Source organism: Anticarsia gemmatalis, chromosome Z (genome assembly GCF_050436995.1).
Source record: "Anticarsia gemmatalis isolate Benzon Research Colony breed Stoneville strain chromosome Z, ilAntGemm2 primary, whole genome shotgun sequence".
Taxonomy (NCBI): domain Eukaryota; kingdom Metazoa; phylum Arthropoda; class Insecta; order Lepidoptera; family Erebidae; genus Anticarsia; species Anticarsia gemmatalis.
Window position 1 is genome coordinate 1,936,478 of NC_134776.1, and position 14,823 is coordinate 1,951,300.

At 33.2% G+C, this 14,823-nt stretch overlaps 2 protein-coding genes across 5 annotated transcripts in view; one reads left to right on the forward strand and one right to left on the reverse strand.

The window, feature by feature from the left end:
- Positions 1 to 14,823, reverse strand: part of LOC142986163 (protein SCAI) — a 126,892-nt gene that overhangs the window by 99,213 nt on the left and 12,856 nt on the right. The gene's annotated exons all lie outside the window — the stretch shown is intronic.
- Positions 1,633 to 14,823, forward strand: part of LOC142986165 (succinate dehydrogenase cytochrome b556 subunit-like) — a 75,837-nt gene continuing 62,646 nt past the window's right edge. Inside the window, exon 1 of the mRNA XM_076134472.1 lies at positions 1,633 to 1,772. Within this exon, the coding sequence (XP_075990587.1) occupies positions 1,711 to 1,772 (62 nt within the window). The 5' untranslated portion in view covers positions 1,633 to 1,710. The remainder of the gene's footprint in view (positions 1,773 to 14,823) is intronic.

A 14,823-nucleotide genomic window follows, 5' to 3' on the forward strand; every position in this document is an offset into this window, starting at 1 on the left:
GATTCCTGTGATACACAAATATTTGTTACAGGTGTGATCCTAATTGTATATTATAATATGGCTCATGTGGATATAAAATACACCAATTTCATAGTTATGTTCAGTTTTAGTCTTTTTAATAATTTGTTTAGAACTTAGAAAAACATTGAACCAAAATTCCAGCAAAGTACTGTAAAACACTTTTCAATAAATATTAAAGCTGTTATCCGCGAGAAAAATCGCAGGTAAAAGCAAATATCAGAAATAGAACCGCATTGTTATCGAGAATAAAAGATTCTTATGGACGTCAAAGTCCATTAACTTATTGTATTACATACATGTAATCCCATAATGGGCTCTCTTTGTCCCTCTTCCGAGAAAATATTGTGAAAGGATTTCATAGAAAGGTATTGAGTTCGATCGTCTTAGTGTCTACGCCGTAGACAATGTAGCACCTACGGCGCCTACGCCGTAGCGTGTAGTCGGAGAGCAGTTGCTGGAACGTAGGATTTTATGTTCAAATAAAGTTTGGATTGACGATGTAAAAGACCTTAAAAATTGATTTTACTTTAAGAATATAAGAAAACGGATGCCATTTACCTACTACTCAATAAAGGTTGAAGAAGTATAACATAAAGTGGCAAGCGTAGAAAGAGTATAATATTGCTTACAGTGGTTTTTAAGAGTGAATTTACCGAACTGGCGGTAAATTCACTCTTAGTATCATTGACTATCATAAGTGTCAGCATTTGACCTAAATGAATAAATGATTTGATTTTGATTGAATTTTGATTTAATTAATAAAATTCATCTTCCTCTGTATTTGTGAACACAAAAAATGTTTTTCTTTGCATTATTTTGGCACCTTATAATATTATATCAGGGAAATTTATCTGCTTGAAGAAAACAGCTAATTAAATAATTAGCCTGTATTTAACCAGTCGGCTCTCAAACTAACACATGTAATATCTGCTTCGCGATATGAGACATTGAGGGCTTTGTGCGTGATCCATTGACTAACACAATGGCTGTTTGACACCTGCACTTACCTCGACCTCAAGTTAATGTAGTTGGCGCCGAGGAGACGGTCAGCAACAACATTTAGTATATCTCGCGGACAAAAATTCAAAAGTCTCATCTCTCTACTATTCCTTTTTTATTAAGCTCCATATGCTACGAAGTTTTATTTTTTTATTTGTCCCTAATTTTGAAACACATGCATCTACAGGCATGCAAATGCATGTAATGTTACTTCACAACTCCAGTGTAAAGGTATTCAATTAAATGTAATTAAAAAATAATGTGTAAGCTTTGATGCTTTTTTTGTTGCTTTTCGCTGTTCGTATTCATTCAAACTGATCATGTCAAATAATGCTTGCTCGCGTGAAAACGATACGAATGATTGCAAATGCAAACGATGATTGCAAATGTTAACCTGAATTTGGTGATTGCTGTATTTTTGCTACATTTCACAATTTTTCTTCTTGTTCAATATAAGAGTATTATCATAATGGATATTATTTAAACATAACTAAAGCCTTAAAGCATTAAAATCTCTTTTAAAATGTTTAACAAAAACCTCTTTGATTTTATACAAAAATGTATAAAACCTCCTTACAAAATAATTGTCAAGCAAAAAATAAATTTTGCTTACTGTCACGTACGTCAGCCATAGTGGAGTTTGTACAAAAATCAGTTATATAACATTTAGTATATAACTGAAGTATCATCATGTATTTTTGTGGTTGCGTGCGCGTCAGTCGCTGCATTATCGAAGGCCTGCAGTATAACAGGTGAGTGAAATAACATTATATATTTATAGGATCAAAAACAAGCGTTTGTGGTACAGTTGTTCCTAGTTTTGCTCCTGACAAGTAATGTCTGAAGTCTACTGGAATGTTGATATAAATACTTTATAGGTAAGCCGTTGTAAATACCACACATCTGTAATTGTAACTTTTAAACTCTCGCGTTGCATGTTTAATGTATAATAGAATACGTGAATTAACGCGAACACGCATTTACCTATAATCTGTTATTCTAAAACAATGATTTGAACAAGTGTATGAAACGTAGGCGTTACTAATTTACCACACAAAAAAATCCGATATGTATTGCAAAAATAGTGCTTTGTCTAAGCTGGCCTATTTTTTGTTTTGGCTACTTGCTTATGACATTGGAACACAGTAATATTATTTATGATATACTCGTAAGTGACTTAGTGTTAGATAAAAGAAAATCTGTGGATCAAAGAAAGATGTTCCAAGCTACATAAACCTTTGCGGAAGTTCTAATTTGTTAGTAGGTAACAATAATAGAACAAGTAGTCGTAGTGTCACGACTCACGCAGTTACTTATGTCGTTTTATGTTCTTTTTTATATTCCAAGAAGCTCTTGGCTCATATTTACATAATTGAGGGTCATTATCGATTTTTCTTGTCCGAGAAAAACACGAAAGAATCAAGGCTAGACCCTTGACAGGCAGACGACTTGTCGTCTACAAACGGCTACTGCTTTATGTAAATCTCTATCAAGTTAATTTTAAACCCGGGGAGGGCGCCGCGTTCATAAATTCACATAAACTTACTGTCGCCATGCCTGTCTCGGAGGCTATAAAGCATTTATTTTTGACCATTCTTGAAGATAAAAGATTTTTTTTTTTACGGAAGCATATATTTTTTTATATTTGCTAGAATTTGACTTGAATTTTATGTTTTAAGAAGTTTCTAAGTTACATTATCAAAAAAAAATAATAATGGTGAAATTTTGTATGTTTTTCCGAATTAATTTGGTTTATAATTTTTGTTAGAATTTACTCAGTTGCAACTCAAAGTTAGACAACTCGTCAAACGTTCAATACACATAGCAAGCTACCAACGAACGTAGTGAGAATTTTACAGATTAAAATTTCTTTAAAATAAAATAGCTTCTTGTAAAAACCTTTGTAATGATTCGACCATTGTTCAATAAACTATTGAAAAAATGTACGGAAAATTATAAGAAAAGTACGAAAGAAGCCACATTGAAACTGTTCACAGGACCCTGTTTTTGAAACAATACAGTTTTCTTAGAAAGTTGACATTGTTGACGCCACTGAAAGGAACAGGGGACTTACAAACGTTATTGTGCTTTGACGCCATCGTTCTAAAGTAACCAATAATATTATTATTGTTTAACAAAAGTTTATTGTTTCACCACAAACGCAATATTATTTTTACATAGATACATAAGAATAATGATGAATACGCCCGTCATGCCCGAAAGTGTAGGCAGAGTTGTGTAGATAAAGAGGCGTATAAAAATACACCCATGTTTCGCCATCTTACAATATTAGATCGCATGTAACAGAGCGATCATATTGCCACCATAAGCATAACGAGCACGAAACAATACTCCGGGTGGTTTACTTAAAAAATGTTACAAAATAGATACAAAATACGAATTGATAGTACTTTACCGACCAGGAAATCGAACGCGAGACATCATAATCAGACATCATAGTCAGACATCATAGACAAAGCTACATTTGTTAAAACTTTTTTATTTTACTTTAACGTATGTGTAGTGGTTAGCCTAAAGTCAAAGTAGCTCTCGAAAAGCGTTTGACATAGCCTTCCAATATCTACCTCACACACACACCAACATTTTTTTTCCAACATTAAAATTCGTGTAAGTTGGCGAAACAATCCGCGACCTCGTTTAACAGAGCGCTCCACGTGCAATCATATTCTTAATTACAACAAACCGAACTAACTTTTACACGTGCCGTTTGAAACGCTGGAAACAGCAACCACAATCCATTCGGTAAATTAATCTAAACTAATACTCATGAAAAATCAAGCCATAGGATCAGGCCAAGACTAGAGAATGCCACTTGGCACAATACTTACAAACTTCAGTAGTTTTATTCACATCAATACATCTTGTCATACAAGACCACCGGTTACGAGTACTACCTCATCTTTTTGAAAGACATCACTGCATAGTATAATATTAAGGTAAGTCGCTTCTCGCGTCTGTCCATAATCTAGATCTTAAAAACTACGCACCGAATTTCGATGTGGATTTTTCATAGATAGGGTGATTCGAGAGGAAGCTTTATTTGTAAAAGTTGTAAAGGGTTTTTCGTAAAGTAACTGTTTAAGCCGGCGCACAGCTAGTCACCTTTACGATCAGCGTAGGTATATCTTTCTAGTGCCCTCTCCCGACATAAAGTAATCACATCTAATATAATTAAGACAATCACAAACGCTAACATTCAAAGCGTACATAAACCAATACGAAATTCATACAAACTTTGTCCAAATACAGAACAAAGGAAATCTCTTACACTTAAACAGTTTGACAGTACGGTTATCATTTTCCACATGTCCGGGCCGTATTATTCGCTTCATTAAAGTCACAAGTGCAGGGCAAACTGGTCGGTCCGCTAAGTGGCTCCGGATGACAAGTTATTTTGCACTGTTTGGAAATTCCAACGTATTTCTGTATTCGTATTTCGTTGAGCGGTGTGTTTCTGCGGGTTTTAAGCAGGCATTTAATTAAGCTTTTGTTAGTAAAGGAAAGGCTAATAGAGGTATTTGTTTAACCATATTTTGGTTTTATGATAAGGTATAGAGTTTTTGTTGCATTTGGTTGTAAAAACAGGCAGATTTTAATATTTATCTGTTTATGTTTCGCCAGACGTTTGAACGAAACCAATTTTGATGCTATGAGCTAAAGCATCTTAAAAAAAATTCTAAAGATGAAAAATCGATTGATGTTCTATAATATTCAGTCCTAATTTAATTATTATAAATGTTTTATCAATAAACACAGACATCTTTCAGCCATTCCATTTTTCTGTAACACGTCATTCTTTGTTACATTTCTAACTATTTCAAAACATAAATAAAACTTGTAAAACGTAAAAACAAAACACTAACGAGTGTTTTAAGTTCCACCTGCCACCTACTTACGCATCACTCGTCCTGTAATAAAAGGAAATATGATGAAAGAGCGCAGTGGCATGATGGCACCCTCTATAATATTGAGTCGCAAATTAAAGACTGCCGCTCCCCTAATAACACACGTACATAATCGATATTCGGCAGGTACAGTCGACGGCAGCGATATGGTTGCATGATCACTCAATTAGTCCCTGACAGTAGTGAAAAATTGAATGATTGATTAAAAAGGTTTTTGAAATCCTTTAATTTTTTTCATTTAGGAAAAATATTTTCTTTTTGGAATGAAAATTGATGTTTTCCTTAAAAAATACTGTTGGTTTTTATGTTATATTTTATTTTATTTTAGTCCACCCCGCTGGTCAAGTGCAGCTTGGTGATTTTGCATGTCCTCAAGAAGTGTATTAATCAAATTTGGGAGTTAAAGTTTCTATCACGAGGTTTTCCTTCACCGTTACAGCAACTGATAATTATTTACTGGTAATATGTAACAATACTTTATAAAAAAAAATCGAAAATTTAACGATGATGTAAATGTTTTATTATTTTTTTCGTTGAATTGTAAAATAGCGCGAGTTGAAAAATAACTAAGTATCCCATTTTTTGCCCCATTATATGACTTGTTATGAAAATGTTGTTAATCTATTGTGAACGCTATGCGGATAACGAATGGATTAAATTACTTTTAGTTTTGCTATTTTTCAATATTCAATTGTAATATTCTAAAAATATAAATGCACAAAAACTGCAGCATCTAATTTTTTAATCCCTCTATATCATACGTTATTAAGGTTTCACCTCTTTTAATTATCAGTCTGATAGTTTACGAGTATTAAGCGAAATGTAGACAATTGTTTTTTTACACGTGCTCTCGTTTTATTTAATTGATAGGCTATCCAACAATCTATACTAATATTATAGAGCTGAAGAGTTTGTTTGTTTGATTGTTTGTTTGAACGCGCTAATCTCAGGAACTACTGGTTCGATTTGGAAAAATCTTTCAGTGCTAGATAGCCCATTTGTCGAGGAAGGTTATAGCTTATATATCATCACGCTACGACCAATAGGAGCAGAGTACCGGTAAAAAATGTTACAAAAACGGGAATAAATATGAGCCATTCTCTCTTATGTGAAGCAAGCGTAGTAGTGCGGGTCAGCTAGTTAGTTATAAACTGGCCGTATATCTTCTTATTTGTTTTTAAAACGAGGTGAGATTCGATATAAAACAATTTTACCCTCTAAAGAAAAGTAATTTGCCACAGTAAAATTCTTAACTTAATAAAGTCACTAGCAGCCAACCCCGGCTTCTCCCAGCTTAAACAGTTATTTTTGAAAACTTTTACAATTTACACATAAACATTCCTCTTAAATCACCCTATCTGTTAAAAAAACGCATCAAAATCCGTTGCGTAGTTATAAAGATACATACAAAAAGACATACCTAAGCATATATAGAACAGACGCGGGAATTGACTTTCCTTTCTACTGTGTAGTGACATCACATCTACATATTGTTCGAAACAACATTGTACTTCAAATATTAGAAGAGGTGGGACTTCTGATTGAAGCAACACCGCAATCTTAGTATTGAATTACGTTACGTACACATGAGTACGTCGGCGAGTGTACCTTGGGAGGCGTGGGTCAGTTGCATTGTAACATGATCTGCATTTGTATTGGATCTGCGACGTTATCATGCAATGTCATTACCGTTACACAGTACTGCTTATTCACATCATTTGTATTTAAATTACATTGTTATTGCTTTGCTTTGCTGGCAACACAATGTTAGTGTACAACATTGTAATTTATTGTATTGTTAGGCATTTGACAGTAAAAATTTTCTTTTGTATGTAGGAAGTACGCTTCGAAACTCGTCAAGAGCTCTCTTAGTCCTAATTTTTTCGTTTTTACATAAGGCTAGGTTTTAAAGTCTGATATTATCACTGTAAGAAGCTACGTTTCGCACGTAAACGGTCAGTCCTGTACCTCGATTCTGTACATTCGATACTAACGTCACGCTATCGAATACCATAATTACTATCGAGCTACTCGTTAGAAAACCGGCAGCAATCCGGCAGAGAATCGCGACCTATCGAGTATCGAAAACTTGACATTTAAAGTGAGAAAAAGTTTCGTTCTGGATAAAAAATAATCATGAAAGGTATTATTCTCATAAATAATAATTATAGTCTACTTTAAACGGTATTAGTAAAAATAAATCAATAACATAAAAATATCATAATTAATGTTGTTCAACGAAACATTATCAACACAAAAAAAGAATCAGCGTCTTTTTTTTCTACGTTGAAGCAGGCAAAGGAGACAATATCTTTTCAGCCTCGTTGGCCTCGTCTTCCTAAAAATATCCAATAAAGATTATTAAAATAATTTATTAAAATTAAAAATGGAAAGAATATCTTATTTCGAAATTCGAATTTCGGATTGCCCCTAAGTGCGCTCCAGCAAAAAATAATATTTATTTAATTTTATTTTAATGTTTGGTGGAAAATGGCGCCATCGAAGAACATAGTTGTTGCGAAAATCCGCTAGGGGCGCTGATCAATTTTCATACAAAATTTTTCGATAGCTACTCGTTACTCGATACTCGATAGTTGTACAGAATCGCGGTACTGGTCGGCTTGAACAACTTGACAATAGGTTGATCAAAATGATTGTACTCTAGCTATATAACATGTCAAAGTAATAGGTTCTTAAGGTGGCATTTAAATACATTTTTATTTGAACTTATTATACACTTCTCACCTGCTCTTTGGCAGCGTAGTGAATTTAGGCCTACTATTTCGACAACTCGAATTATACATGCCAGAAAGACTCGTAATTTATATCTCTATCTCCAAATAAATAAGCATCACTTTCGTACTACGTGCTTTTAATTGTTATAATCAGATTCTTAGTTACAATTTCTTACAGAAAAATACTTCACACATCTTTATAAAACTTACCTAACACGATATACATGAGTTGTTTAACAACACGTCGCGAGTCTAATGCAGATCGACTCGCCCTCCTTACAAGCGATCTGACACGATTATCTGACGTGTCAATGTGGTGTACGAGATGTGCATAAGAATGTGGTAGAGATTCTGTCTTTATAGCGAGGTTTTTATTTGTTTAGTATGAGGGGAGGAAATAAGTTTATAGTGCGCGTAGTTAAACTCGGTTTTACTCATTTGTGTTGCTAAATATGATTGATGATTTTATTATTTTTTTTATTTAGTAGCGGCTACAATATTTTTTTATAGCATTAAGTAAAAATATTGGTCGTTAATTATTTTGGTTCTTTCATATTTCGTAAGTTATAAAGTCATTACACTATGCGACGAAAAAAAATATACGTATTGAGCGGACGCGGTCTCAATAGCACCTAATAAAGATGATTATCTAACTTACTCAGTAATTTTTAAGTATAGTCCAACAATTATGTAGAAAATCTTATATGTAAAGGTTAGCTGCAGTTGGCGGAGGTAAACAAATTTCAGAGTTGAATATATCAGCGACCTGTGATAATGGCTTATGTAGCTTATGGTGGTCACCCGGCATATTTTTTGGAAACACCCTGAAATAAGATTAATCCTGCTTGCTAATGCTATGTAGTGAATTGTTAAACTATACCTACCGATCAATATAACTATCTAAGAGCACACGGTTTAAGCCCTAGATAACAAAATAAAAGCAACCCTCCTCTCGCGACCCTTTAGCAAACAGATCTATTCCAACTGGTTGAGTTTCAAGTAAATTTAGTTATAATATCATTATATTATCAAACGTTCAGTTTGTTCATGTGTGAACTAAATATGATTCAATTTGTATGATACTTGTTACAAATCTAGTTTTGCTTCCATTTTAAATCATGAGTGGTAGTATTTTAGTTTTAAAAATGTTTGTTTTACTAACATAAGTGATGTTATGTTACTAGTTTTGCCAAAATTACAGTATTTTTTAAATTATTTATTTGACAGTGCAGTATTTCAATAGCGTTCATGTAATAATCGCACTAATTTACATTTTAACAGTATAACAAGATGAAGTATGGTTATAAAATGTGAATTAAGCCAAGGAAGTTTGTAAGGCTCGTACTGAGTGGCCTTTTCTACTCATCGCCTGCTCCTATGGGATGGCATGGGTTGGTGTATGTGTGTATTTGTATACAACTGATGTCCGTAACAAATTGGCGATTTAAGTTATTTGGATTATAATACTATTCTTTTAATCCCATTCCATGGCTTTCAAAAGTAATGTGCCTAAATAAGATAAGGGTACCTAATAAAAATAAAATATAAGTTTAATTATGGATTTTTACACACGAGGTTTAAAAGTTACAATTTGATTTGCAAAAGAAACTGGGACCCTAATAATATGATGACAAAGATTCTTATTCAAGTAAATTATGTAAAGCATTTCGAAATAATATAGAACAAGAGCTCGACACAAACACACATTACTTGATGCTAATTTCCACATATTGTACATACCGTACTTCAGAAAGAATTTACTTTGTCACATGCCCCGTCTAATCATACAAAAGGCTTCGTATTTAACAGAAATCCCGATTCTTAATTAGTTTGTTCGCAAAACCACAGTCTTCGAATTAATTCCTTAAACAAAAGAACCGGGTAACTTTTGAAAGCGCCGGATAACGTGTAAAAGTGCCGGATATACTGTCAATTCCACGAGTGTTGTTCTATAGTCTAACAACTTAGAAGAGTGTCTTGTATGCAAGGTTTGCGGCTGATAGAAGTTTGCAAAATTCATAATTAATAACATCAACTAGCGGCCTACCCCGGTTTCGCTCGGTTCAAACAGTTCGTTTATAGAGAAATCTTTACAATGGTTACACATAAACCTTTCTAACAAATCACCCTATCTATTTAAAAATACCGCATTAAAATCAGTTGCGTTGTTTTTGTTGGAACAAACGCAAAAAGCGATTTTGCTTTATACTGTGTAGTGATGATGATGGTGTTGATGCAGCTCATCGTAGACTTTACAGCTATTTTAATGGTAGTACACAGAATAAATTCTTAGTAATAATCTTGATAAATTGCGCGTGCCAAGGCTCTCTACTAAGTTGTTAGACTATATTACCCTCTTTAATCATATTCTAGGGCGTGAACAAACAGTATGACAAGGTGATCGCTTTTATATTAATATCTATTAACGACTTGCCCTTTGCCTGTTTTGTTTAGTGAAAAATGTTGTGTCTGATAGGGTTTTCAATACAGTCAAAATTATAAGCAAGGTTAAACTTCGCTCGCCGAGGTTCTTCTGTGGATGGGTGACCATATTATGCCTACCAAGTTACTTCGTGTTTCGGAAGGCACATTAAATAATTGTGGGTTCCGGCTGTCATTTTCAAAGACCTTAATAGTCGATAGGCGATCGCTTCATGTAAAATACTGCCAGCCAGTGAGACTGAAGCTGACTGCAACAAAGTTGGAGGAAACGTTAGGCTGGTATAGTTGTCAATTTGGCTCCATATATGGTTTTCCGAAGAATAACAAATGAAGAACAAAATACTCAATTAAAATTAAAATATTTCGAGTTTCATAATTGGCGTGATGATTGTTTCATTTATTACTCATTCACACAAACACCTGTTAATATGATATCAGTTTCAGTAAAGTAGTCATCAGTGGGCTTTATTTTAATCGTGTATTAACTCTCATTGTTGCTCATTAATTGAAGTGCTTACAACCAATTGAATCATTATAGGGATAATATCTCTTTTACATATTTTATTTATTACAAAATCAAAATCAAAATCAAATCATTTATTCATTTAGGTCAAGTGCTAACACTTATGATAGTCAATGATACAGAGACTGAATTTACCGCCAGTTCGGAAGGTAGGGCCAATGAGAAGAGCTGGCAAGAAACTCCTGGCCACTCTTTTTAATCGCCAAATGATTTTAACAATATTTATGCTGGTATAAAACATTGATGATGTAAGTAGCTGCTACCTACCAACACTACCGAACACACTTTGGTCATAACATAAATTAAATTAAATCAATATATTAAGGTGCTAAAAAAACAAGATATAAATAGTATTGGAAGCATGATGGGAGCATCTACCCACATAGTAATATAAGTAATGAAATCATAAGAGGCATTTCAAGAGCATACTGTGGTAAAGGAAGTACAGTTATTGAAACGTAGTTACTTTAAAATTATGGCAGTCACCACACCCAGGACGACCAGTCACCCCAAGCAGCACCCGTTCACGAGTATGACGCGTGGACCAGCCATCACCCCCTTCGCACATATTAGAGGGAAGGGGGTGACCCGGCACACGACGCCGCCGCAAGCAATGACATTTTAGTGAGCATGACGAACCTTAGCATGGGAGCCCACCATTTCAATGAAAAAAAAAAAGATAATGAATACCACTGAGACTCGTGCAATACCTCTCTGTTACAAAGTTGAAATGACTGATTAATGTTTATACAATGCAAAGATGTATATATATAAATATATAGATATTTAATCTTGATTTGTGTAGAACGCGTAACTAACTAATCCCATGTTTTCTTATCCATTAAGTAATCGTCAACCTTATAATAACCCCTTTTAATAAGATGATCTTTAACAACTGCTTTGAATTTTTGTTGGGGAAGATCCATAACACTGCCGGGGAGTTTGTTATACAAACACTTATTATTAGGCTATTAGTGTCATTAACCAATAATCTTGAGACTGAAAGAAGCAAAAAAAATATAATAGAAGAAATGTAATTCTTTTCCTATTCATAATTCTTAATAATCTTAACAATGTCTATTTAAGTCTCAGCTTTCAAAACACAAGGACCAGAATCTTTTCGAATTTACAGACTACTTATAATAAAGTTACTACACTGCTCTTTTAACTTGATATCTGAAACCAAGGGGGATCACTTCTAGCACTAATTTTAGTAGGTATATGATTAGGTTTTTTTTCTTTGGTGGGAATGTTTAAAATTAGTTTCGACTACTACCAATTAAGGTTAGTCAAATAAGCAGTGTCAAAGGTATTCGGGCGGCTCGAAAATTCTTTACCCTAGGACACAAGATTTAGTTATAAGATAAATAAAAAGAACTAACTAGATCGTGCCAAAAATTGCTCAGCTCTCCAATCTGCACAGAAAAAAATAAATTTCTCCTGCCAAAGCCTAACCGCGAAATTCACCAAAAGAAACGGAATATTTCAATATTTCACATTCGATCTGTGCTGTGAATACAAAATCGACACGTGGTTCTGTGGTCGTTTTGTGTCACCTGCAGTGGTCTTATTGAAACGTTCTGAATGAATTTCTGACGATTCGTTGGATCTGACAACTGGTTTCCAAATAGTATAATTTTTTGTACCACGGATAGTTCGTTACTGCATTTTCGATATTCTATTTTTTGAGGTTCGCGATCCTATTCGGTGGAAGAGATAGGTTCTCCCCTTGTTTGAATGTTCTTGTTTTGATTTCCGCAGCGGTTTGTTCTGCGGTAAATTTCACAGTATACTCGTGAATTTTTAGAAGTTTTATAACTAAATTAGCGACTATAGGCGTAAATACAACTAGCGACACTAATGACCAGTATAATTTTTCTCTAAAAAAAACAAAGCGACTCTAATTAAGAAAAGATTCATGTTTGTATGATAAAAAGTGGGTGAATTTCGTACACCGTTGATTATAAAGATTTGATTAAAAATTTGCCGTTACAAATAAAACTCGCTAACGACCCGTCATATACTGTAACCTAAAGCAATATGATTTTTCGGTCGATCGGGAGAAATGATGGGTAGTTTTCATAATTTTTGTCAATACGTGACCGTCTACCCAAAATTAGATTAATGTTCGCCTATCAATTTTAAAAATCCAGAATCAAAATTATTTTTGAAACTGTAGTAAATCATAAACATTCGGGTGACAGTTGTAATTAACCGACAGCTTAATTAGCTATTTTTACAAAAACATCAAAAACTTTTAGTAGACACTAGAAAGTAAGTAAAGGAATTAGAAAGAAGTACTGACAAAATAAAGTCATAAATGCAATATTTTCGTATGAATCGAAGAACTAAGAAAAGTTGTTACACTCTGTAATAATCTCAAATTAACTAAGAAAACAATTATTTAACACAGCCTAATTAATACCTATTATAGCAATAATTGAAATATTCATAGGCATACACATTTTTTTAAATATTTTCTTTACACCCTTTTGATCCCTGGGTGAAGATCATCTAAAGATATAAAATCTCTTCGACAATACTCGCGCCGTGAATTGAAAACGAGTCATTAAAAGTTAGTAATAGTTTGTAAAATACACACGTATGTTTCTTATTATAGTCTTTAAAATATAGCTTGATTAGAATGACAGATGTCAAACTGTTTTGACTAGGGTTGTAGAAGTATTGATCAAAATCGATAGCGAAAAAATCGAATCAAAAATAATTATATTCGATTCAATTATTTTTGAATTAGCTTTTTACGAATTGTTGTTGTGAATCTCATTGTTTAAGCAAATTCGTATAGGACGACCAGCTCTACTTTTAACACCGCACGGAGACCTCTCCTAGTTTAGTATTAATTAGGACCAATTAAATAAAACAATGAAATTAAAGTTAAATAAAATTAATTTATTCAGTTAATGGTGCAATTCTGATGATAGGGATGAAGATGATAGTAATATAGGATGCGCAGTTAATAGTGCGCATCCTAAATCAGTATCATCCTCATCGCTATCATCAGAATCGCTGGAACAATCTTGGAGATTAATTATTAATTCTTGGTCACGAATAGTATCAAAGTGTAATTCGCGATTAACGATTAATCAGATGATTTACTCTTATCTATTGTGTCTCCTCACTAAAATTTTTGCAACATGACGTAGCCTTGTAGAGAGGTTGAAAATTATTAGGTTTATTTTTAAGACTAAAGAAAATAGTACTGATTTTTAGTTTAAAGGCTGATTGTATTGAATTATTCTGATTTCTAATTGAGGATCTGTATTTAAAAAATAGTTATAATGCTAGACAAGACAGATTTTTCGTGTTTCAATTTGTAATACTCGTTAGACGTCACTACAAAGTTGTGTGCTCTGTTTTGCTTAGAACTGTCATTTTAATCAAGCTATATTTTAAAGAGTATAGTTATTTGTTGACAACGAGATAAATCCTGTTACTTTACAAACTCGTTAAGTTGTTCAGTTAATTCTAGTGTAATAATGATACAAGTTAGCGAGAATGAAATGGATCGAGAAATAACTTGAAATCTGTTTTGCAAAGATGCAACTCTATCGTTCATAAGTTTACAATATTATGTTTCCGATATTTTATGAAGTAAATAATTTTATTATCTTAGCAATTGATTAAATGTTTTAATGGCAATATATTTGAGTAGTCAGGATTTACATTTGCTGTCGTAACTCCCGGTTTGATATTCGAAAACGAATATTTATAAAAAATATAATTTAGTACCTTTTACAATTGAAAATAATATTATATTTTCTGTGATGAGTACCAACAGTTTCCATTACCATTTAATCTATAACACGCGCTGAACACGAGAAGCCACTTCAAACCGATTTGAAGAGAAAAAGTCATGGACTTTAGGTATCTAAAGTATGGGGAATATATTCCGTATGGGAAAGATTATTTAAATTGCACATCAGCGTCGTATTATAATGATAAGCCTCGTTATATCGGCTTTCCTCATATTAGCATTAATTTCATCTCTCTAGTCTTGAATCATTCGTTTGCTTTCTTTTCAATACTTAGCTAACGTATTTTAAGCTTCTAATATTTTTTATTGTTACGTATTGTATTTTTAACCTCAAAAAGGCAGGTTTAAAAACTTTACGCAGTTTAATAACGATTAAAATTCTTCATACCATCAGATTTCTTC